This window comes from Aphelocoma coerulescens, chromosome 9 (genome assembly GCF_041296385.1).
Source record: "Aphelocoma coerulescens isolate FSJ_1873_10779 chromosome 9, UR_Acoe_1.0, whole genome shotgun sequence".
In the NCBI taxonomy this organism is placed as follows: Eukaryota; Metazoa; Chordata; class Aves; order Passeriformes; family Corvidae; genus Aphelocoma; species Aphelocoma coerulescens.
The window spans coordinates 5,335,716-5,358,681 of record NC_091023.1 but is presented as its reverse complement, the minus strand read 5'-3'; the positions used below and the strand labels follow the sequence as shown (position 1 = coordinate 5,358,681).

The following is a 22,966-nucleotide window of genomic DNA, read 5'->3' as shown; positions in this document are numbered from 1 at the left end:
AATACCAGAGAATCCTGCCTTGGTTTTTAATGTTTCTGTTCCCATCCTTTCCCACTAGAGAGCCACAAAATGACAAACCCTCTCTTAAGGCTTGGGTCTTCTCAGAGTATAGTCCATAAATTCCCTCACTCTCATGGTCTGAGCCACACAAAGCCTGACTAAATTCCCGAAGCCACTGAAGTCCTTAGTGCTGGTGTAAGTGGTGGCAGAGGAGCCCTGGTGCTGTACCTGTTGTGAGGAGCTGTCTGGTACGCCACAGCGAGCGCTTGCCGTAGGATATCACTCATCAGCTGTTCAGTGGCCTGAGACAAGAGACAGCATTAGGAGACAGCATGACAAAAAGAGCAAAGGAACTTGCTATTTGCTCAAGTATCAGTGTAAGAGCAGCTGAAATCTTGGCTTGCTTCAATCCTCAGTCGATCAGCATAGGGCAGTTCAAGACACCTGAGTGAGTTTTATTACTTAAGACATGAGTTTATTTAACAGAAAGAGACCCAGAGATGCACAGAGCTCAGGCTGCAGCTGCCCAGCCTGGTTTCCCTCCAGATCTGCAGAGCAGTACGTGCCCAGCAGGGTGGATCCAATGTTCCAGTGCCTGTGCTTCCAAGAGCATTTCAGGACCGTTCCTCTCACACACCAGAGCTGGTTTTGTACATGGCAGACTGCAGATAGTCTCCTGGGAGCCAGTACCTGCATCCCAGCCCACTCCCTGTGGTCACCAGGCTTGTGTCAAGACACACCCACAGAAACCTCCCAGCCTGGGCAGCCATATGCTCAACACTTGGCTTAACCAAGGTTCAGTCAAAAGCTAATTAAGGCTCCTGGCTTTCTGTGCTGTATCAAGACCAGAGGAGAGGTTTCAGGAACATTCAGTGAGGAAAGCTGGCATAACTACAATTAGAATGGAGCAACCTGATGGCTACAATCTGTGTCTACAAATGGATGTATCTGTATCAGAGTTCAACTGTGGTAAGTAACAGGAAGCACAGCACAGGCACGCACATGACTGCATGTGCCACCTGGAATCAATTAACTTTTGTAAAACTCATCTTCTGATAAGCTGCAGTCTGTATAAACAACCCCAAAAATCATCTTTGGCATGAAATGCACCAGAGTGCTGCTAGAAATAATCTGTGTTAGCCTTCAGTCCAAACCCAAGAACTCCAGATCTCTGCTGTTCAAGTTTTGGTGCAAAACCATTTCTCTATTTTTCCAGAAGTGATGAGGATAGAGAAGGAGTTTCTCGCACATGGCAGAATTGTTACTGTCCACAGGAATTCAGCAGTCTCCCAGCAGAGACAACCTGGGCAAAGTAACTGAGCAGTATTTAGGAAAATATAGCTAACCTTGTATAAAATAATCAAGTCTTACACAATCTGAAAGATTCCCCCCAGTTCTGAAGGGAAGGACAAAGCAAGGGGTACTTTCAAAATTACAGAATGAGTCAGTATCTTAGTGGTGGTGAGAATTTGCAAATCACTATTCTGTGCCAAGCCAACAAATCAGTTAGAAAACTGAAAACCCACACAAAAGTGTATGACCCTCTTTGGGCAGCTATGTATCTATCTATTAATGCAGAAAGACAGACTTTGATTTGATAAATGCATATTAATATAGATATTCCATCTTTTTTTCTAATTGCTGAGTTGATACAATTACAGACAAGCCCTTCCTGTGAAGTAATTTCTTACCTTTAAAATCATATCTTCTATTACAGATGCATAAACATTCTTTTGTACCTCAGCAGGTTGAAAAGAAATCCCTATCTATAAAATACAAGAGAAAAAAAATTAGTATATCAAATAACACAACTCACATTGTACTACAATTAGATAAGATTAACAGAAAAAAACCCTATTACAAAGGGTAGTTAAAAGAGAAGCAAGTAGACACTACAGAACTTTCAAGCAGTATAATCTCAGGCTTAATTTTAAAAAAATCTGGGTAAAATTAGCACAGCCTGTAGAAATGCCTCTGAAAGTCAGAAGAAACAAAAGCAGGTTTTAGTTTTTGTTTCAGAGTGTCCACACAAAACCCAGGCTGCACTGGGTATCTTTGGGTTGAGAAGGGAAGCTCCATTTTAAAATTGTACGTATCTTCAATCCATCTGCTCATCATCTTTCCTGCACCCAGCTATGGCCACTGAAACCACTTTAAACAGTACTCCTGGCACAGAAGTTCCACATCAAAAGAGTGTTTCATCCCTCAGTTCCACTCTCATTGTGCCCGTGCCTTTGTCACCTACGTAGCAAGAGACCAGATACACTGCAGAACCAAAGTTTTGTCCCTTGGTGTCAGCAGGTGAGGTGGGGACGGAGATCCTTTCTTTCTCCAACAATTGCTCCATGCAAACCCCTCCTGCTGCTCCCATCTCCTCTGGTACAACAGCAAGCACTCTTTCCTACAAGCCAAGTCAGTCTCCTCTCTCGCTCCTGCTGCTGTGACAAAAGACCTCCCTCTCTTTTGCCCTGAACTGGAGGAAGACATCCAAGCAGTAGAGAAATTTGCTAGTAAGTTTTACCAGAATCCCTTTTCAGGAACTGCTGTTACATAGCATTGGTCCAAGCAACAAGTCCCCATCTTCTGCATGATGGGACAGGAAGAATTCAGTCCTAGTGCTCCTCATCCCTCAATTTATCCTTGCTTTTAGCCTTTCAAGATAATTTTTCTGTACTAAGCCCTGCAAAACAGCTACTCTGAAGTGAGCTCCCAGCTGGCACTCTTCCCTTTCCCCTGCCAGAACTGGCAGCTGCATGTCTTGAGTCAGAAGGTCCAGTTTTTCCAGGGCATTTATAAAAAATTCATTTAAAAGTCCTGAGGCCTATATAGATGAAAGAAATGCAACTAAATAAATGTAAGACCACAACTAGCTTCACAATAATTCTAATTAGCTTTATGATTCACTCATTACCTTCTCAGCAGTGTCCCTCACAAACTCTGATGCAGGCAAGGAAGCCATGTAGAACTTCATCTCTTCTTGCTTCTCCTCCTGTTCTTTCTTAATGTTTATTTTTAATGGCTCGCTGAAGTTGAGAATATCTACTTCCTCTTCATGTTCTGGTTCTTGTTTCAGAAATTGCTGTAGTTCCTCCAGTTTTCGGCATAGCTCCTCACCACTGCTGTAAGATGAAGGGCATTCTGAAATAGAAGCAATCAATTAAACACATGATGGGTTAGGGAAGGCTGTTTATAAACAGATGCACACTCAAAATATGGTAAGAAACTAAGGTAATTGCAAGTTATTTTTGTAGTGCCTACCAAATATAAGGATGAATAGAAATGCAAACAGTCATTGAGAGCCTTCTAATTATATCTTCATGACACTCATGGTTCTCTCCCACATCTGCTCCTACACCAACCAAGAAGGCTGCATTTTATACAAAACCAGGCTTATGTCAGTCTCCCAAACATTCTCACAGAAGCTTTCTAAGCATTTTGGCAACTGGCAAATCAGTCTGATGCTCTTCAACTTGCTTAGAGAAGTGGAGCTTTTACTATATAGGCACAATGTAGTGCTAAATCATCTCTTACATTGTAATGAGCGTTATCATGCTTCTTAAAAAAATCAGAAGGCAGGTTCACAGTGGAACAGCAGAAGGGTAACCTCTTCTCTGCATGATTGACACAAGCCAGTAAAACCTTCAGTGCAAAGCTATGCAGTAAACAGATTCTGCTCTTCCAAGACAAACACAAATACAGTGATTTAAATAAAAATATTATAAGGTAGATGCAGGCTTCCTTTCCACCTTCAACAACTGCAATGCAGGGCCAGACTTTATAACATATAATCAATACCCTACACTTCTGTGAAATACCTTAAATCCCTGAACGATCAGAACAGAAGAACATTCAGCTTTTGGAAAGGGATTATCTGAAGGTGAAATAAGATGGCGTAACTGTGAAGAAAGGACGAAATTAAGGCATGATTTTAATACATACTAAAATGAACTGTGGGGATCCTAGAGCTGTGCTAGTGGAATAATGTAATACAAAGCATGAAGCTTCACACAAGCCAATTCACCTCACTTTTGGAGATAAATTAACTCCCACTGAGCTCCACATTGCCACTGCCAGGTTTGTTTTTTTTGTTTTGTACCTGAACTCATTCATACTGTTTGCATGGTAAGTCTTAACAGAGGCTAAGCCTACCCAAGGGCAGAAATGTCATTACTCCCTATGCTAACTTTGTGTATCCACTTATAAATGATTACATTGTGGAGAAAAAATCATCTTTCATGAGATTTATCTACACTGAGCTTTCAAGAGCCCCAAAGCACAATAAAAACCAAGAGAAGCCCCAGAGAAACATCAGGACTGACAGGAACAAGGGACAGCCCCACTTGTAGGCCTGCCCTTACAATCTCCAAGTTTTGTTATTCCAGACTGAACTAAGTTAAAGCAAAGACAGTAAGAATCCCCTTCTCCAGATGTGCTTGAACACAGGCATTTAATAAACAGTGTCTTTGGCAGAAAGGAGCTTCCTGTCCCTCCAGACTCACCTGGCTCACTGTCTATCTGTGTCAGCACATCCTCAATGGAGTCCTCATCGTTCCGCAAGGCCTCGGGGTCAGGGGGAGTGTAGCCATGGCATCGACACCAGTGCACCACGTGCTTTGTTTTCAGGGGGGTGATACTGTGAAACCTGGGATGCTTCTCTATGATTTCTTGTAGGATCTTTCTCACTGTCATTGCTCGTTGCCACTGTGACCAACCAAAGAGAAAGCTCATTACAATGGCTAGAACACTTATGGTTAGCTTACTTACAGCCCAGAAACACAATCCAGGTTGCAAGGGAAACAGAAAAGGAACATGATTTTCTCAGAAGTCAGAGTGACTTCTGACAGGTCATTTAAACTTTGCTTTATCATCCAAAAAAAATCTCAAGAAAAGAGACACACATTTACAGGGGCCTTGTCACATTCGTCTTGACTTGAAATCTCAAGTAACTCAAGTGACTCATCTCCCAAATAACACCAAAGATGGCATAGTGCAAGAAATCCACTAGGGCAAAATATGTTCTTAAAATTTGTGTAAACTCTATGATCATTTAAGCTGGCAGCAGCAGAGGATCTAATTCAGTGTTAGTTAACATCTTCCCTGTAAAACTTCACAGCAAGATGGCAAAGTTATGAAGAAATAGAGGGAAACCACAATACAAAAGGTCCAGGTTAACTGAAATATTTATCTTTGGTGAACTGACAATCTATTCCAGCACTAGTACTGCTTATGTCAGATCCCTCAGTTCTCATCCTGCAGAAAACAGACACAATCCCCTAAAAAGACAGATAAAGGATGTTGGGTAAAATTCCCTTGACTGTAACATGCCACAGAGGAGAGATGAGGATAAAGTACTATCCCTTTGAAAAAAATTTAAAGTTTTAAAATGCTTCAAAAACCATCTTACTATAAATAAACTGAAAAATGACCTTCAGCATCCTTTCTGCTTGAGAAAGCCTGCGAACAATAAACTGGATCACCGTCTGAACACAAGTCAGTGCACCTTGCAGTAAGGGATGCTGCCATTTAAAGTCAGATTTATTCAGGAAACAAAACAGACAACAAGAAGGAAGGTTCCATAATTCAGAAATCCTTCTTGCGTTCCTAGTGACTGCTTATGAAACAGTGGATGAGAGAATTACCTCGGCTGCCCTCCTCTTCCCAATATTCCAGCTGTAATACTGTTCCACTGAACCGGCACAAAAAGAGCTTACATCCTCACCTAAAAAACCACAAAATCAAAAACTCTTTTAAATTTTCAGTAAGTGAAGTAAGATGAACTCTGGGTTTGATGTTATTCAGCAAAGAGGAAAAGGGAAATGCCTTTCATGCTCACAGGCTCAATGACTGCAACTAACTCTTACACATGCTGTGCTCTGTCCAAGAGAGACTGACACTGGTTTTTGGATGCAAAACCAGCCTCCCTCTTGGTCATATACAGACACCTGTAGCTATGGGCTGTTTTAAGCCTCTTTCCCACTGCAAGCTCTATTATGTACACCTCTAAGTCTGCCTTACTAGTCAAAGTCTCTACCTCTGGAAAACTGTTTTGCTTTTTTTTTCCAAACAAACTACAACATGAAAATGAAAAAACAGTGAAAAGGTTTCCTGGCGAAAGTGCAAGAGCTGTATGTGATGAAGGCTTTACTGTGCCTCTCACTACTCCTACTTTGCTGCCTTTGCTTGCAAGGGTCTGCTCTACCCAGTCTCCACTACCACTTGTTCAAAGTGCATTAGTTACGAGAGAAAGTCGAAACATTTTCAGTTATGTACATGAGTAAGAGGAATGAAATAATAAAGTACCACACAAGATTAAAATGTTTCTCTGCAAACTATCCCCTTTTATTTAAAAAAGAAGGCAAAAACCCCAATAACAAGCACATTTCAGTGTTGAGCTATGTTACTGTATTTGCCAGCTCACTGAAACCCTAGTGTTAAATTTAAAAAAAGAAAAAAGAAAAGAAAAAAGCACATCCATTAAGGACAAACCAGGAAAAAGAAGACCTACTTGCAGCCATTATGTGAAGAAGTGCAATCTATTTCTAAGGAAAAAAACAGATGAAAGATTTTAACTGCTAACAACATACTTGACTTTACTGGAAGAACCTAATTCTAAGCATCTTCAGAATAACCCCTGGAGTAAGCTCTCTAGGAGAATGGCTTCATTTCATTCCACCTTTTAATAACTTCTGTGGCTACGGAGTATGCAAGGCATTCTGTTGATACACTGACAATACAGAGCAAAGCCTTTCATTTACTGCTTACTTTTTTCAGCAATTAATGGAACCTTCTTCACTATTGCTGTTAAAAGCTGCTGGATGTTCTCCAAATATTCTATGCTGCAAGGGATAAAAAGAATCACAGTGAAGACTGCTGTTGAAAGCAATGAATCAGATGTAAAAGATTTTAAAATCACCGCATGGTTTAAAGTCTTTAGCCCCAAGGCATTACAAATAGCAGTGTGAGGATAAACTCTTACACCCCAATCCAGTGAAGGTATTTTAAACAGCCCCTCCTCTTGCCAAAATGTCCACATCTGAAGCTGCATCTGTCAGGCTGAAGAAACTGAAGACAAGCTTGGAGAAAACCCCTGCATTATCTTGCAAGCTGCAACACTACTTTGAGAGGTCACTAGTGCAGGTTGTCCCAGTAGGAAACACAGGATACTGCATAGGAAACTTTCTGTTTACGTGACTTTACTTAACCAGACATAGTCTATTTAACTCTCAGGAACTGTATTTTCCAATTGTTATCTTATAACAGATAATTTTCAGTGTGTAGTGACTGAAGATTTATTCCTGTCTCTTACACATACTCTCCATTGGGGTAGTGTCTTCAGGGATATGCCGAGATAACAAAACTTTTCAAAACACAGAGACAGAAAAGTTGGAGGAATCAAGAGCAGAAGGAGACATCCTACACACTGCAAGAAATATGCAGAGAAAATTCTGCAGTTTGAGTTCTGGTGAAAAAAACACTAAGAAGTACTTGCAAAAGCATCACAAACATGCCACTGGATTTCACAGCATCCAGTGATCAAATACTCATTATTATTTAATTCTAATTCTGAAGCAAAGCAGCCCTCATACTAAGTAATTACAGAAGTATATGAGTTTAGCAAGACTTGAAAGGCTAGAAGGTGGACAGCTCTACTTATTTCAGATGCCCCTGTTCAGAGCTGCATTTCACTGGGCAGTGTCACCTGACTAAGGACACGCAATGGCAATATACAAGCAGAGGATGATAGAGAGATTTTAGCAGTCTGTGATTTTAAAAAAGCCCAAAACAACTGCAAATCTTCAAATAATTTTTCCTCTTTCATGAACCCTGCATACAAATCCACTCACAAATGAAACATTGCAACACTGTCTGAAACAAATGCCACCCAAGAGGATTAGTACAGATACAGCAGTGTATGGGACAGAAGATTTAATAATTTATTATAAAAATTATAATTTATATACTTATATATAAATTATAAAAATTACTATAAATGATAAAGTATTTATAATTATAAAAGTATAAATATATTATATTATATATATATACATTAATTCTAATTTATTATAAAAAGTATTTCTAGGTCAAAGTAACACTACACACAAAGTAACACAAAGCATCCCTAGAACCATCTCCATTCCCTCACTACTTCAAAGATCAGAAATCCTTATAGAGAAATGAACAATTACTTGATAACATAATTCCCAAGTTCAGAGCTCTCTTCTGTTTTAACTGCTGCTTGGCCTTCTTGGGTACCCACAGAACTGCAGTTTTGTCCTGTTGAATCAGGCTCCATCTTAACTTCAAAGAAACAGAAAACATTTTAAGACAAAAAGTACAGCCAGCTTGATAAAAGTACCAGACAGTCTTGTGAGACTCCAGTAAGACTAAAGGTCTTACATAACATCCCTTCATTTATTGTTTACATTCTCATTGCTAAGCAAGAACAAATTTGACCTTCAATGCTGCTGAAAGAGACCTACCAGAACATGTTCCCCCCACAAATCTCCACACTCACTTCTCATCCTTGTCAGAAAACCTGCATAATCATTTGCTGCTGTTTTGCATATGACTGCCTGATCTACACTGAACTGCCTGGCCAATCTGCAAAGAGTTGCATAGAAAGCTACCAAGTTTTAACAAGAAGTGACATTTCGAAGTGACAACTATTTTGAAGACATCACTGATTCTGACACCTGAACTTTCTCATGTCTAGGACAGACCTCTGGTGAGACAGAAGCAGTGAGAGACGCACCGAACCCAAATAACCAGGCAGTCTGGTCATGCAGCTGGGATGGAGAGAGACATGACAGTTCTGCCATAACTGGACTTCAGGTGTGTCAGCTCTGCCCCGTGCTTTATTCTGGGAGGGACTGTAGGTACCTCTTTCCCCTCTGTGTGCACAGGGACATGTGCTGTCTACAGCTAGTGCTGCTGGAAAGCAACCTCCAGTCCATCTGTCTGAGAACTGCAGTCTGTGGTTAAATACTTACTGCTCTATGCAGTTCTGCAAATATGGATTGAAACAGTAAGTGTTTAAGCTACACCTTGTAGCTTTCTAGAACATTCTCATTTTTCTCCATACTTGTCTATGCTGTGGGATTTGTTGAAGGGGAAGTCACTGTTAAATTCCTAGTCCCCAGGTGTCATTTTAACTTGATTTAAACTCTACTAATAATGGAAATAAAGGAACCCACAATCATCTTGTCTACTTTCATAGGCCACTTGCATAAAGCAGCATCAGCTTATTTTTACTACTCATCTTACTAAGAAATCCCTTGTTACCTTTGGCAATGGATGCTGTGGAGGGACTTGGGACAACTGTACTTGCTGTTGTGACTGCTGAAACTGCTGAAACTTTGCTGGTAGAAAGTGACTGTAGCACTGGCAATAAAAAGAAAAAAGAAAGGAGGGGGGCAACGAAGAAGAAAAAGAAAATCAAATTTCATACACTTAGACAAATTAAAATTTTCAGAAGCAACACACTCTTTTTGCAGCACAAAGTTTAGGGATGAATTCCTTGCTACAATTTCTTCTATCTCTACTTCGGACCATGTATGCCAACAGTGACCAAGTGCTACCCTGTGTCAAAGGAGATTTTCAAACACCATCTGTCATCCTCCTCTGCCCTTTACCTTTGTTCATAGGCATGAGTATTGTCTGAACACCTCCAGAAGCTGTGTTTACACCGAGCTGTTTAAGCTGGCTGGGAACTGTCAGAACAGCCTGCTGTGGACTAGACTGATTTGAGTGGATTTTTAGCAACCCTGCAAGAAGAACGGAAGACAAAATGTTAAATAAAACACACCAGTTAGTTTATCTCCAGCTACTTCTCTCCCTTTCTGCTTGAAGCAGGATGGCATGTAACCTAGCACTGCCATCCTCTTAACAAGCCACAGTTTGGTGAGCTGTCAGGACGAGTTTTCCCTGACACAAGTGATGGCTCAAACTCTATAGTGCTGCACCGCAGTGTGCACACTGTTACATGCTGCACAGCACTCTGAAAGTTATAAAGCAAATCTCCTAATTACCTAATGAATCTTAAGCAAAGTTGATGTAACAAACCTTTCAACTGAAGCAGGCTCAGCAGAGTAAAACACTCTTGTCAGGACCAGACCTTGTGTTCAAGGCTGTGATAAGCCAGTGAACTACAGCTCTGTTGTACTCACACAGCTGCTCTCAGGGAGGTATCCCAGTGCCACTCACACCTCTGCAGTTCAGCTTAGCAGCATCCACTGCAGTCAGCAGAGCACAATCAACCCTGTTCCAACTATGGGACAAGCCCAAGGCTGCTGTGCAGCAGGTCTGACAAAGGACATAGCTGAACTGAGTGTCGTGTGTCTGTCTGCAATGTGCACTGAACACACCCATAAGGATGGCTAATCAGGCTGTGAAGTACATTAAACTAGAGACTGAACTAAATCCCTGAGTTTAGTCAAGGCCAAAAGAACAAGCAGAACATTCAGATAGTAACAGCATTATCAATGGCAGCACTCAGCAACTTCAGGAGATAGCAGCACAACTCCAAGCTGTGCCATAGTTCCATGGGTGAGGAGTACTCATCACTTATCTGCCAGCTCTCTCCTTCACAAGGAGATGTCATCTCCTTGTGATGACATCCCAAGACACCACAGCCAGCAGTCTAACACTGAGATTTGGGCCTATGTCCATCCTTTCTACTGGTAAACTGGCTATTTTCCATGTAATTGTATTCAGTCTGTAGCTAACTTTTCTTCAGATTGTGGAAATTTAGCAGGCTGCTATTTTAAAACATTGACAACAATAAACTTCTTAGTTTCACCATGGCAATTTTGTAATTATGATTTGTTTTGACTTAAAGTTTCCATTTTCTTTATATTATTATTATTATTATTATTATTATTATTATTATTATTATTATTACTAGTAGTAGTAGGAGTACTGAAACACAGCTGGCCTTCCAAGTACTAGACGTGCAAGGTCTGGTGAAGATGTATTGGTTTTTAGGGATGCCCAGCACTGGTCAGTCAGGCTTTCACCAGGCAAGAAGGCTCACCTAGTGGATGTCCTTTGTGTGGGACATACTGATGTGTCAGGGTAGGACAGCAAGGGACCCAACAGCAAGGCTGGTAAGAAGGGACTTTTTCAACATACCCTATCAGCCTGGTGGGTGGGAGACATTGCTTGATATAAAACAAGGGAAAATTTGAAATCCTTTTTAAAAAGTTGCCTTTAAAAACACAAATGTTCAGAATTTTAACAGTTTTGTTTGAGTTTTTGTTTGGTATTACATTGAAATAACATGCTTTATAGCCACTGTTCCTTCTGAGATTCTTGAAGAAAGAGTTTTCCACGAAGAAGTCAATGCCTCAGGTTACAAAAAACTCCACAAACAAAATCTAGACACCACTCTCACATATAAATGGGAGTTTTAATCTGAAAGCTGTTTAGTATGGCTTATTTCCTACAAAAAACCCCACCTGGCCACTTTCCTTGCACAGAGAAAAATACTGAATTGCTTCCTGCAGGGTTCTGTCAGTCAGTCAGCAGTCTATGCTGTTTATTTTCAAGCTCTGGGTAAAATACACTCATGAGAAAGGAGAAGTTTAAAAGTCTTGAGTAGAGAGGAAACAAGAAGAGCTGCTTCAAAAAGACACTGTCAGATGAGCTCAGTGTCAGTTACTTTCTCTTTTCTGTATTTTTACTCTGCTTTCACTTTATAAGAAACCACTTCAAGTGAACAGAACATGCCAGCAGGTAAATTGATCTAAACAAAAATTTCCAGTTTTAACTCATAACTCTCAAACCTGCTGTATTTGCTCTCCCTGACATGAAAGATGATGGAATACAATAAAACTAAACACAGAGAACTCCCCTTCACGTAAGGGTAGTCCATTTTTATTACCTCATTTTATTAACTTGAATGATCCAGATCCAGCCTACTTCACCGTATTTAATGAATTTTGACTTCAAAGGCTTCAGTTCCCTCTAATCAACATCCCTCTCCTTTTCAACCCCAACAGAGCAGATGCAAAGCCTCAGAGACAAATTCTGCACATGCAACTTCTCTGTATACAGTGGAGTTTCACAAACTAATCAAGCCTGTAGTACTGCTGGTATCTTCATCGTTTCCCCACTCAGTGACACACTGTGCTCCTGATAGGGAGAAAGCATCTTCTAGTGAGAACCTGGCGTGAAAACTAAAATCCCTCTCCAATACCAAAGGGCAACTTGTGCTGTTATTTGCAACAGACACAGTCAATGCCAAAAGGATGCCAAATTATTAGAAACTTCCTTGGCCAAGCCAAAAGTGATGCCAATAAGATGTTTTAGAAAGCATGAGACTTACACACTCACAAATGCAGGTGACTCTATATTCTTCCATTTACAGTGAAGACATCTACAGAACTCACACCTGGATTCTAAACTTTCTCTAGGAAAGGTGTGAAGGGAGTTTAATACCTGATACTGTAGCTTTTCCCGTCACAGGCGTTGGTGTAGTCATCAAGGAAGCAACACTTACAACACTGGAAGTCGCAGTCTTATTCACTACTGAGGAAGTAGACTGGCTCTGGCTTACACAGGTTTGGTGTTGCTGTCCAGATGTCTTTACTGCAGGAGTTCCAGATGATGAACTGGAACCTGCATTATCTGTTTGCTGCATAAGAGGCAGAGAGGAATAACAAATCCCTTTTCATGTCACAGGTGATTCAAAAATAAGCACAACAAGGTAATAGAAGCAATAAAAGTAGCAAACCCAAATACTTATCTATCAATTGTCAGGAAGCAAGAGATTCTCAAGCTCATATCTGAAAGCCCCCCCACAATGATGGCACATATAGAATGAAGGCTGTGGCAGCATGGCATCAACTCTCCACAGGTATTTGGGAGGCACAGATTAGGAGCTAACAGAAAGAAACAGGCTCAGAGTGAATTACACACTATTTTGCTGCCTTCCTCCCCTCTCCATGAACTGCAGCTCCACTGCAGGTGGACAGCCTGCATCAATTGGATACATGGCTGCATCCACCCACAAAAGCATTCATTTTAGAAGCAAATGTTTTGCGTCCTGCCTCCCTCCATGCCAAACCAGCTCCTTCCCAGGCTGCACTGTCACAGCTGCCCTGGGGTGGAGAGCAGTGACACCCTCTGCACACAGCCAGGACCGCAGCCACCGCCGGCCTCCGACGCCTGCTGGCAGCAGCTTGGGCACCGAGCACCGTGCAGGGCCTGTGGTCTCAGGAGCACCTACAGTCTGCTTACTGCTGCTTGATGCAAGGAAGAGCAGATCCACCAGCAAGCTGGCTGGGAAGAATACCAACAGTGGGACAAAACAGTACAAGTCCTTTCCTGGGACTGTTGTGGCAAGAGTGCAAACACTGCATTACAGAATACTGGCAGTGCTGTTTCTCACCTGGGCCACCCCGTTTGTGGGGAGGGCCATGGCAGGAGCAGCAGCCGTGGTGATGACACCTCCTGATACTCTCAGCACAGTGGTGCCAGGTTTGGAGAGCTGGGATGAGGCAGGCACTGATTTTATAGACCCATCTGATATTTTCACCAGTGACGTCTGTCCACTGGATGCAGCCTTTGAGAAAGAATGCAGCATAAGGAAAACAGTCTATTAGTTTGGGCTTTAAATTATTTTAGAAAACCAAATCAAAACAGAACAACAACAACAACAACAAAACAAACAAGATAAATGCTTTTTATGTTACTAGAAAATATTTTCAAAACACTTTTGAAAAAAATCAAGTTCTGGCAATAATCACTGGAACAAAATTATCACCTCAGAAATCAACTTTATCAGTGCTGACTTCGCAAATATATGTCTATTCATCTTGAATTTTGGATAATCAATTGCAAGTACTCCTGGGGCATTTGAATTTCATAGGGACTACTTGGTAGTTTTTAGAAAGACCTTTGAGGGACACCAAACCCAAATATTTTTAAGAGCTTTAGCAGGTGACCGATTTTTAGTGTTCAAGTATTTAAGCACATTTTTTCACCTGACTCTATTCACTTTTCCAATTCCATTTCAGTAAGAAATCCCAGAGCCCATTTGCAGAGCAGCAACCCCAAGCTTACACAGATTGCAAGCTGACCCCCTCTGAGAAGAGAAAGCTGGAAATCTGTAGTCTGATGAAAGTAAGCCTTTGTGTGCTGTCCTCATCGTGGTACAGCCAGCACCACAATTGTACAAAAACCCGCATCAAACCAAACAACTGTGAAAGGAAATGCTCTCAGTAATGTGCGGCTGTGGTTCCTTTACTTTATCTGAGAAAACTAGTAAGAGAGAAACACATCACTTGCACATTACCTGTGTAAACAGAGCTGTTTTCTGTCCAGTTATCACTTTTAGGGCTTGTCCTTGTGTGGAAGATGCTCCAACTCCTACACTGCCCTGAACAACTGATGCTGGAGTCAGCTGCTTCCCAGAGCTCTGAGGCAAAGGCTGGCCAACCAGAAAGGTGCCCTGCTCCAGAAATAAATCAGGGAGGTCAGCACTTTGAAACACAGTTAAGAGTCAACAGAAATCTAGGAGTGTCAATAACAGATAAAAGCTTGTAGCTATAATGTAGCCACAACAACATTTCATCTTCTGAAACAATGCACTGCTAATTACACTGGATGCTCCTGCACTAAGAGCTGGATACAGCCTTCTTGCTGCAGAACACTTTCTGATGGAGAAAAGTCAAATAAGATCCAGACAGCAGAATCCAAGAACGTTTCACACACTACAGAACCACAGGACATCCACCTAACACCACTGCAGCATGAAGTGTCAATGTGCTTCAACTGAGATGCTTGTGCCACTGACCTGGGGTGTCTGCTTCAGGATGTAGGATGTATAGGTGAGGTGCTGGGACAAGTTACTGCTTGTGCTTTGGGTTCCTCCTCCTCCTCCTCCACTATTTGTAGAAGAACCAGACTGAAGACCTGTAACCAGAGGAAAAGACTTGACCCTTTGGTAAAAAGACAGTGTCAGCTGCAAAAGCATCCCTGTATATACAGGTACTTGAAAAGACTTTGCAAGACATTTGGTGCCATGTCTTTTTCAGCCAAGTAACATTATTCAGTAAAGAAGAGTTCAGCTGTGCTGCTGTGCTCTCTTACAGCTCAGCTAATGCCATGAACAGGAGGAGCTATTGGGAAAACTAGGAGGGCTGGTGGGCAAGCAAAGCTCCTTTCAGGCTGTTTTAAACTTTCTATCAAATGAAAATGCTGTCCAACGGAAGAACAATCTTTTCATCACTCTTTTGCAGGTCATGGATCTGCAGCAAAAGCTCTGGAAACACTCTGAATCTCACTTTTTAATTTTACTTTCACTGGCTGTCAATGCAATTTTGTTAATAGAATAATGGATCATGGATACCAAGCTGTGGCAATTTGCAGTGAAACTTTGATATTGTTACATCTCCAGAAGGAACAGCCTGAACAGCAAATTATTTGCAGTCTCTCAGTAAGAAATGAGGGTAAAAAAAATACTCATGGCTCTGTCATAAACATCACAAGCATTTGATCTTCCTTGCTGCCAATGAGATTATCAAAGCTGAACTGCCCCAGCTGCCCCCCTAAATCTCAAGCAATGGGGCTCCCAAGACAAGTTCTACATCCCAAAAATACCTTCAGCAAGAATATCTACTTTTTCAGTAGACATGTACTCTATTGCTATGTTGCTAGGTATTTACAGCCTTATATTGAACTGAATAATAATACCTCAGGCAGGCCAAATCAGAATTGGGAGCAAAAGTTTTTCACCCAATCCATCTCCCATCCCAACGCCAGCCTCAAGAACAGCATTCTAGAGAAGGCTCACAGCAAATCCTTTCATCTACACAGTCCAAAGCCTGCAGTACTCATTCCCTACAGCAGCAGCACACTGCAAACAAAGCCTCACCCACTGGACTATCTCAGCAGGCTGTGTTGTTCTGCAGGTATTTCACTGGGAGTTCCATTCACTGGCCTATTAACAAAAACCACGTTTCTGCATTGAGAGCACAGCATGAAAAGCAGTTTCACTGAAAACAAAAGCCACTTGTGAGATCTCAGACTTAAAAAGCACCACATATGGGTTGTCGTGAACAAAGAAACCCTATCCTGTTACTGATTTCCACAGCACCAGGATGCTTTATAGCAAAAATGCCAAACATATTAATTATGCAGTGATTACATTATTTAACTCATTAGATTTCCCTGCAAGACTAACTAGCATTATTTGTGGCTCGCAGTATGGCTCCTTGGGGTATCAGCAGCAGTTTTCCTTTCCCAGAAGGGTTCTTGCTGTTGGTGGTAAGGTACAGCTTGGTGCCTGGTGGTAAGTTTGCCAAGTTTGCCAGGTTGGTGGCTGGTAACTGCAGTGTAGCCATCACTAGAAAGAGAGAATAGAAAGAAATAAAAGAGCTGCTTGCAAGAAGTAGTATGCACTGAAATCTGCCCAGGATGGAAGCACTCAGTGACATGCAACTAGCCCTCAGTAATCCCTCCTTAGCTGCTCTAACCACAGATTAACTCCACCAGTTATGCACAGACACTTCTTTTAATAGGTCTGGAAAAAATCTCTCTGCGTGCAGTCCCACTTGTGGCCACAGTCCAAAGTGGCACAGCCGTGGGGTCTGCAGGCTTCCTCCAGCCCCAGGCACCACACAGCAGCTTTCCAACAGCCCAGAGCCCCAGCCCGTGCTCAGCTAAAGCAGCTGTGTGCAGATGCAGACAGGATGCTTCTGCCCATACTCCTAGTACCTCTAAGCGCTGGGGAAGATGTGGGGATGAAATAGGGACACTTTGGCTCAGGCTGGCTGGATTAATGGGGAAAGGACCATAATGCCAGGCAAAAATGTGAGACCTGGCTCCATGAAAGCCTGCTAGGTCTCCTGCACATTCCCCAGTGTGTCTATTCCGATCTCCATTCCCAGAACACTGCATGTTTTAAAGCACGTGTGCTCCCTCTTCCCCCTTACAGATAATGAATTAACATTCTCTTTATTATTAATCTCAGCATGAATTTTCCTACAGAGCTCTGTGAAAAGTAGTAGAGATACTCACTTTCAAGTTTTTCTATCATGCATAGTTATTTTGCAGTTGAATAAATCATTATATAGACCCATCGCTAGCTATTAACAAGGTGCAAAATTACTCTACCTGAGCCTTGAGATGTACTTTTCTGAGCCCCTGTGGAAGAAACTTGCGCCTTCGTTATAGTCTGCACGGGCTGAGCAACAATTGTCCCTCCGCCTCCGCTCACGATGGCTTTGGCTACACCTTGAGTCACAACCTGCTTCGAACCAACGGCCTTTGCTACCGAGGAGCTGGACTTTGCCACAAGGATCTGGCCACCACTTATTGCCACCGCTTGTTTCACTGTTGACTGCAACGCTGAACCAACGGGAACACCAACAACCTGCAACAAACAAGGATGGGATGCACTGCTGGCCATAGCCATCATGGGAATCCTAGCTGGTACACGACCCCCATTTCCAGATACTTCAGGACGTGCATGGTCACAAACAGAAGCTCTTCATTCAGGAACAAAATTAAGTCGGCAAGAGGCCAATCCCAAGTAAAACGATAAACTGTTAAACACAATCAGGATCTCAGCGCACCCACAAAAGATTAAGTTCATTCAAATTACGGGGCAATTCCTTTTTTTCTGATTTATAAGCAATGGCTTAATTCCAGCTGAAGATAAAATTTGCCTTGGTGAATTAAAGAGATGCAGAAATTCAGTTTCAACGTATTCACGGGAAGAGATTCCCTGGGAAAACTACAGCTCAAAGCAGAACCCACAAAGTGCTCCAACAATTTTATGTGTTAACAGTAACTGCAGCAGAACATGAGTTTCTGCATACCTGCTCAAACAGGCAAGAAAGGCAGCAAAAAGAACAAGGAAATGTTGCAAAAGCAAAAGAAGTATTTACTTATGCAAATGTGGAAGTTCTCTATGTAATCTCTAGTGCTTGGCATGTCATTTGACTCCAGCCAAAATGGAAAGAGGCAAGAATGGAGTCAATTTCTGATACATCTGTCATCTTGTCACTGCACTGTGCCTTCTCAGAAGCTGTGTCACTCCTGTCAAAGCAGGACTGCATTGGCATTACTCCTACAGTAAAATGGCTGAGTTGCCACTCAACTAGGACTGCTTTCACCTAATGCTAGTTCTGGCTCAGCCTCTACCCTGCTCCCTATTTGTGCTGTTCTCTTGTGTTGCAGGCCTGCATTCCTAGGAAAGAATTCACCTTTTCTTATGGAAAGACCTGGATGAGTTTCAGCAAGAGCTGATGATGGCAGCCAGCTTTCTGGGTTGACAGTCCAAAAGCACCTCCACCCCCCTGTTGCAATGGCTTGGACAGAAGCAGGAGATGTCCCTGTACACAATAAAATGCAACAGTGCTTGTTCAGCCTGCTCCCTTCCCAAGGACTACAAGGAAGCAGGATACGAGCCCCTCTGCATACAAGAACCCAGCTAATCATGGCGCTGCCACCTGGGAGCGAGGCAGAAACGACCCTGCTCCCCTGGGAGAAGCACCAAGGGTTGCAGTAACACCACAAGACAGCTCCCACCCCAGCAGAGATGCCCACGTGCCCCATACCTTGGACTGCACCGTCCCCTCACCGGTGCTCACGACGGGTTTCTGCGGGGACAGGGCCAGCATGTGGCTGCCCTTGACGGTGACGTACTGCTGCACCGAGGGCTGCGCCGCCGTGCCTGCCGCCGGCACCGCCGCCTGCTGCGGCAGCTCCCCGGGCTCCTGCTTGATTATCACCTTGGCAAGAGGAGGAAACAGTTGTAAGAAAAGCAAGCCCCTTAAACCCCTGAAAATCGCTTGTGGAGCAGCCTGTCTGCAGGGGAGGGCAGGCATGCTCTGAACTCAGACGTGGTGCCCACCACCACAGGGACTCTCGGCTCCAGGTGAGGGCTGCTCCCAACACAGCGTGTGGGACGGTGTCTGCAGTGACAGAGCAGTCCATGTTTCAGAGGTGGTCATGGAAATTACAGAGTCACAGCAATTGCTGGTAGTGTTACAAATACCAGTCATCCCAACAAGGGACTTGGGCAGAGCTGACTTCTTCAGACCCTGCATCTCAGCATGGAGCCACGACACTTTAAAGTTTCAAATTCATGTTCTGAACCTGTTTTTTATTTCTATCCTGCAACATTACAACCAATAGCTATAGACACTGCAAATGATTATAACTGACATATACACAATTCTCTTGTGTAAATGTTTTATGTTTCCCCTGGGACAGCCCTACATCTAATCCCTAAGGGCAGTGACACAAAAAAGCCTGTTTTGGGGGGATTTTTCATGTTAGATTGTTGTAGGTACTGTAACTGGTAGGAAGCATTCTTCCACCTTTTACTTGGATCACCTAACATTGCCAGAAACAATTTTAAATTCCATGTGATAATATTTAAGGAAACATAGTCAGAAGAAGCAACATCTGAGATTCACAAATCACTGTTATAATATTTAAAGAAGCTCCTGAAAGATGTTTGCTTCTACTGCAGTTTTACTTCTAGTACATCCCATTAAAAATTACTTTCAAAATATCAGCCTGAACATAACACTGATTCAAAAAGAACCCCAGAAAGGATGGAAGAGGTGATAAAAGGAAAGATACAGCAGAGCCACAGGGAAAGAAAAGAAAACAAGATACATTTTTGAGAGATGCTACAGAGCCCTTAGCAGCAAGATACATTGGTTCCAGTAAAAGTTTTACAGGCACTGGAGTTCCATGGGTTGTGGCACAAGTCAGCATGAAATGACACTACCAGGCTGCCTGTCCCAGCACAAAAGTCAGGAGGAATACCTTTGTAAAAGCTCCAAGTCCTCCAGTGACTGATTTGGGGCTTTGCACCTTGGAATGACTCCCAATGGGACAAAGGGGTGGCATGGTGGCAAAAAGAGAATCCTCCTGCTGCAAACAAGAAGACATGGTGCAGAAATCAGTGAAATGTCCAATAAAAGAAATAAAACAAGTGACTGCTAATAAAGGGCAGCACGGACCATCTGGGCAGGCCAAATTACCTGGGCAAATAAGACAATTCCAAAACTCAGTTGACACTGGAGTAAAAGGAGCCTGACTTTCTTAATAAAATCCATAAAGCAAATTTTATTTGGAAAGTTACATCTCCAACAGCAGTAACTGTTTCTTACCAAGTCATACACAGGCAAAAATACCGACTCATGTTCTCTGATCAATTTTTTATATAAAAGTATTTCACTTAAAGTTCAAATAGGCTGAGGGGGCATCTTATCAATGCATACAAATACCTGCTAGGAAGGTATAATGAAGGTCAAGCCAGACACCACTCAATAGTATCCCCTGCAAGGACAGAGTCAATGGGTACAGATTGAAATACAGGAAATTATAAGGAAAACTTTGTTGTTATTGATGGTGATCAAACAGAGTAACAGGTTGCTCAGAGAGGCTGTGGACTCTTCAGCCTTGAAGATACTCAAAACCCAAAGACACATTCCCAAGGAACCTACTCTCTTTGACCATGATTTGAGGTGGAGTGGTTATCTCCAGAGGTCTCTGCCAACCTCAGCCATTTTGTGATTCTATACACAATCTCAGAGAGAGAAGACAGTGTAAGAAGAAACAAGTTATGGAGGGGAACATTCTTCTCTCAGAGGAATTTATGCTCTCCTCTACCCGGAATGATGCAGTGACACACAGTCCTTCCAGACAGAACTCACCAAACAAACAAAGCTATGTAACTAAACTAAAAAAAACATTTCCACACCTGCAAAATCATGCACCTGGCACTTTTGGGTCTGAGGCCAGCAGAGAAGTCAAGTGCATTTGAGGCAGTTTGTTACAATATAATTGCTCTCTTTTACAATCAATGTGAACCCCAAAGCCACGGTTTTACAATCACTTGGCCCATCCTTGGGTTGGATCACAACCAGAAATCAGGCCCTGCAACTCCTGGCATCTTCCTTGTACTGACACACATGGCTGGAAACACATTAGTTTTCAAGTAGGTTGGCTGTCTGCTCTGGTTCACCACACAGCTGCACAACTGGTAGCCAATGGGAGGTGTGAAGACAAGGCTGGAGGCATAACCTGTCCTCCCAACAGCAGCTGCATTTGAGACTGGCTGGAGAAACACAGCCTGAAGTCATTAAAATAAATAAAGAAAACTAGCACACAGTGAAGAGATGAAAAGTGGTGAGTTGCATAACTCACCAACCTGTAATATCCCACTGAACTATCAGACACACTCTTCTCTTTAAAAAAACCATAAAATTACAGCTTTTCCACCAACCAGAAGACATAAATCAAATGACATTTCTGTTTACAGAAGTATGATTTTTTTAAATGGGTTCTTAAAAATATCTTCAGTTTTTACCTTTGCCCTGGAAATACAGAATTCAACTGTTACTAATGATATGGGCCTACTCTGACTCATTGAAAACTTTTCAGTAAAAACTGTCCCAAATCAGTGAAAAATAAAGAATAATGAATTATTTTCAACACAGTTAAGTGAAATCCATCTGAGCACACAGGTTTTTAAAATCTGACTAGCTAGCTGCACACTTGACACTTAAAATGCTACTCCAAACGAACTGCTTCAGACAACAATCTGCAACACTTTTTCCCCAGCAGACATAGGAAGCATCTCAGTTCCAAATGTGAAGTGATTTGCTCTCTGCAGGCTGACTGGCAAGCCTTCCCCCACCATATCCTGCATTAATACTGTGGCTTGGAGACGCTCCTGTTTCCAGCAGCACACCCACCAGCTGCTTTCAGAGCCTCGCTGACGCCACTTCCCTGCCAGAAATATCATTCCTAGCACAAGATGTGGGAGAGATTTTTATGAGAGACAGTTCAGCTCTGTACCTTTTGGGCTTTGCAGATCAGAAGCATGAACTGTATTTACTGCTGTTTGTTTACACATCCAAATGTTACTCCACTGTTTACGCAAACATTTTTCTAAATGCAGGCAGTTGTAAAACCACTACATGAGTTATTTTCAGGCTGCTAGGAACAGCTGCTGTACAAAAATAATGAATAGAGTGAAGGTTTTGAAGTAGGCACCTCTGGTTTAATCATAATCTGTCACTAGGAAAGTGAAGAAGATCAAAGTCAGCTACAGAAGAGCTTTTTTGAAAGATACAGCGTTTTGGGAGCTGTGCCCTCCATGGATTTCCTTGCAGAAAAGTAAAAGAGCAGTGCCTTTAACAGATATGTAGGCAAGCCTAATTAGAGCTGCATGAAGTGACACTATCATCTTGTATAACCACCATGTTCTCCTATGGCTCCATCTGTTAGACACAGTAAACCTTCACATGAAATGACAATCTAAGGAATTTGCCTGAAGTGCGGAATTTTTAATACTAAAAAGTCCCATTTAATAGGAAGCTGAACTTTAAATGGGAAGTACACACTTAATGAGAACATTACCTTGACAGCTGAGGTGACAAAACTGCTCCCATGGGTCTTTGACACAGGAGATCCAGTCCCGTGAGAGGCCTGACAGACACTGCTCAGTTTGCTGGTCGGGCTCCCTGCACAGCAGGAAATAAAGTAGATGCTGGGTGAGGGCTGGGAGCAGGGCCACTGCACACATGAAACCTCTTCTAACAGGGAACAAAGCATTTCATTTCATCTTCATTCTCCATGAGGTACATCAGCAGGAACTGCCACGGGCACAAAATAAATCCACCACCAAATTTCCACCTGCAGAAACCATGGCCCAGAGAAGGTACTCTCCACCCACTGCTCTGTGTGCTGCAAGCAAATGGTCAGGAACCTTCCTGGGTGGCTGAGGATATCAGTAACTGTGCAAATTTGTGAAATTAGGACAGAACTTGCTGCTGTAGATGCAAAGTCCTCCCAGAAGCCCTCTGAACCCATACTAGCCTTGGACACTGGCATGGAGGAAGGCTTGGAGAGGGAAGGAAAAGGAAGGCCAGAAAAGGAGGGAGACAAAGTGAGGAGTAACAAGAGCAAGGGACAGAGCAAGGAGGGTAAAGGA

The 22,966-nt window shown here is 42.5% G+C and overlaps 1 protein-coding gene across 5 annotated transcripts in view; it reads right to left on the bottom strand.

Annotated features, from left to right (window-relative positions):
* Positions 1 to 22,966, bottom strand: part of YEATS2 (YEATS domain containing 2) — a 49,127-nt gene that overhangs the window by 4,475 nt on the left and 21,686 nt on the right. For 4 of the 5 annotated variants that reach the window (XR_011152902.1, XM_069025107.1, XM_069025108.1 and 1 more), the window contains 18 exons: positions 22,393 to 22,496; positions 19,789 to 19,896; positions 18,567 to 18,740; positions 17,119 to 17,377; positions 16,187 to 16,348; positions 14,798 to 14,916; positions 14,297 to 14,452; positions 13,391 to 13,564; positions 12,439 to 12,634; positions 9,633 to 9,764; positions 9,283 to 9,381; positions 8,187 to 8,298; positions 6,763 to 6,836; positions 5,640 to 5,719; positions 4,500 to 4,701; positions 2,912 to 3,138; positions 1,692 to 1,766; positions 229 to 302 (listed from right to left, as the gene is read on the bottom strand). Coding sequence is in view for 4 of the 5 variants with exons in the window: in XM_069025107.1 (XP_068881208.1) it covers positions 229 to 302; positions 1,692 to 1,766; positions 2,912 to 3,138; positions 4,500 to 4,701; positions 5,640 to 5,719; positions 6,763 to 6,836; positions 8,187 to 8,298; positions 9,283 to 9,381; positions 9,633 to 9,764; positions 12,439 to 12,634; positions 13,391 to 13,564; positions 14,297 to 14,452; positions 14,798 to 14,916; positions 16,187 to 16,348; positions 17,119 to 17,377; positions 18,567 to 18,740; positions 19,789 to 19,896; positions 22,393 to 22,496 (2,527 nt within the window). In the remaining variant the exon portion in view is untranslated. The remainder of the gene's footprint in view (positions 1 to 228; positions 303 to 1,691; positions 1,767 to 2,911; positions 3,139 to 4,499; positions 4,702 to 5,639; positions 5,720 to 6,762; positions 6,837 to 8,186; positions 8,299 to 9,282; positions 9,382 to 9,632; positions 9,765 to 12,438; positions 12,635 to 13,390; positions 13,565 to 14,296; positions 14,453 to 14,797; positions 14,917 to 16,186; positions 16,349 to 17,118; positions 17,378 to 18,566; positions 18,741 to 19,788; positions 19,897 to 22,392; positions 22,497 to 22,966) is intronic. The other variant, XM_069025109.1, reaches the window with a different exon arrangement.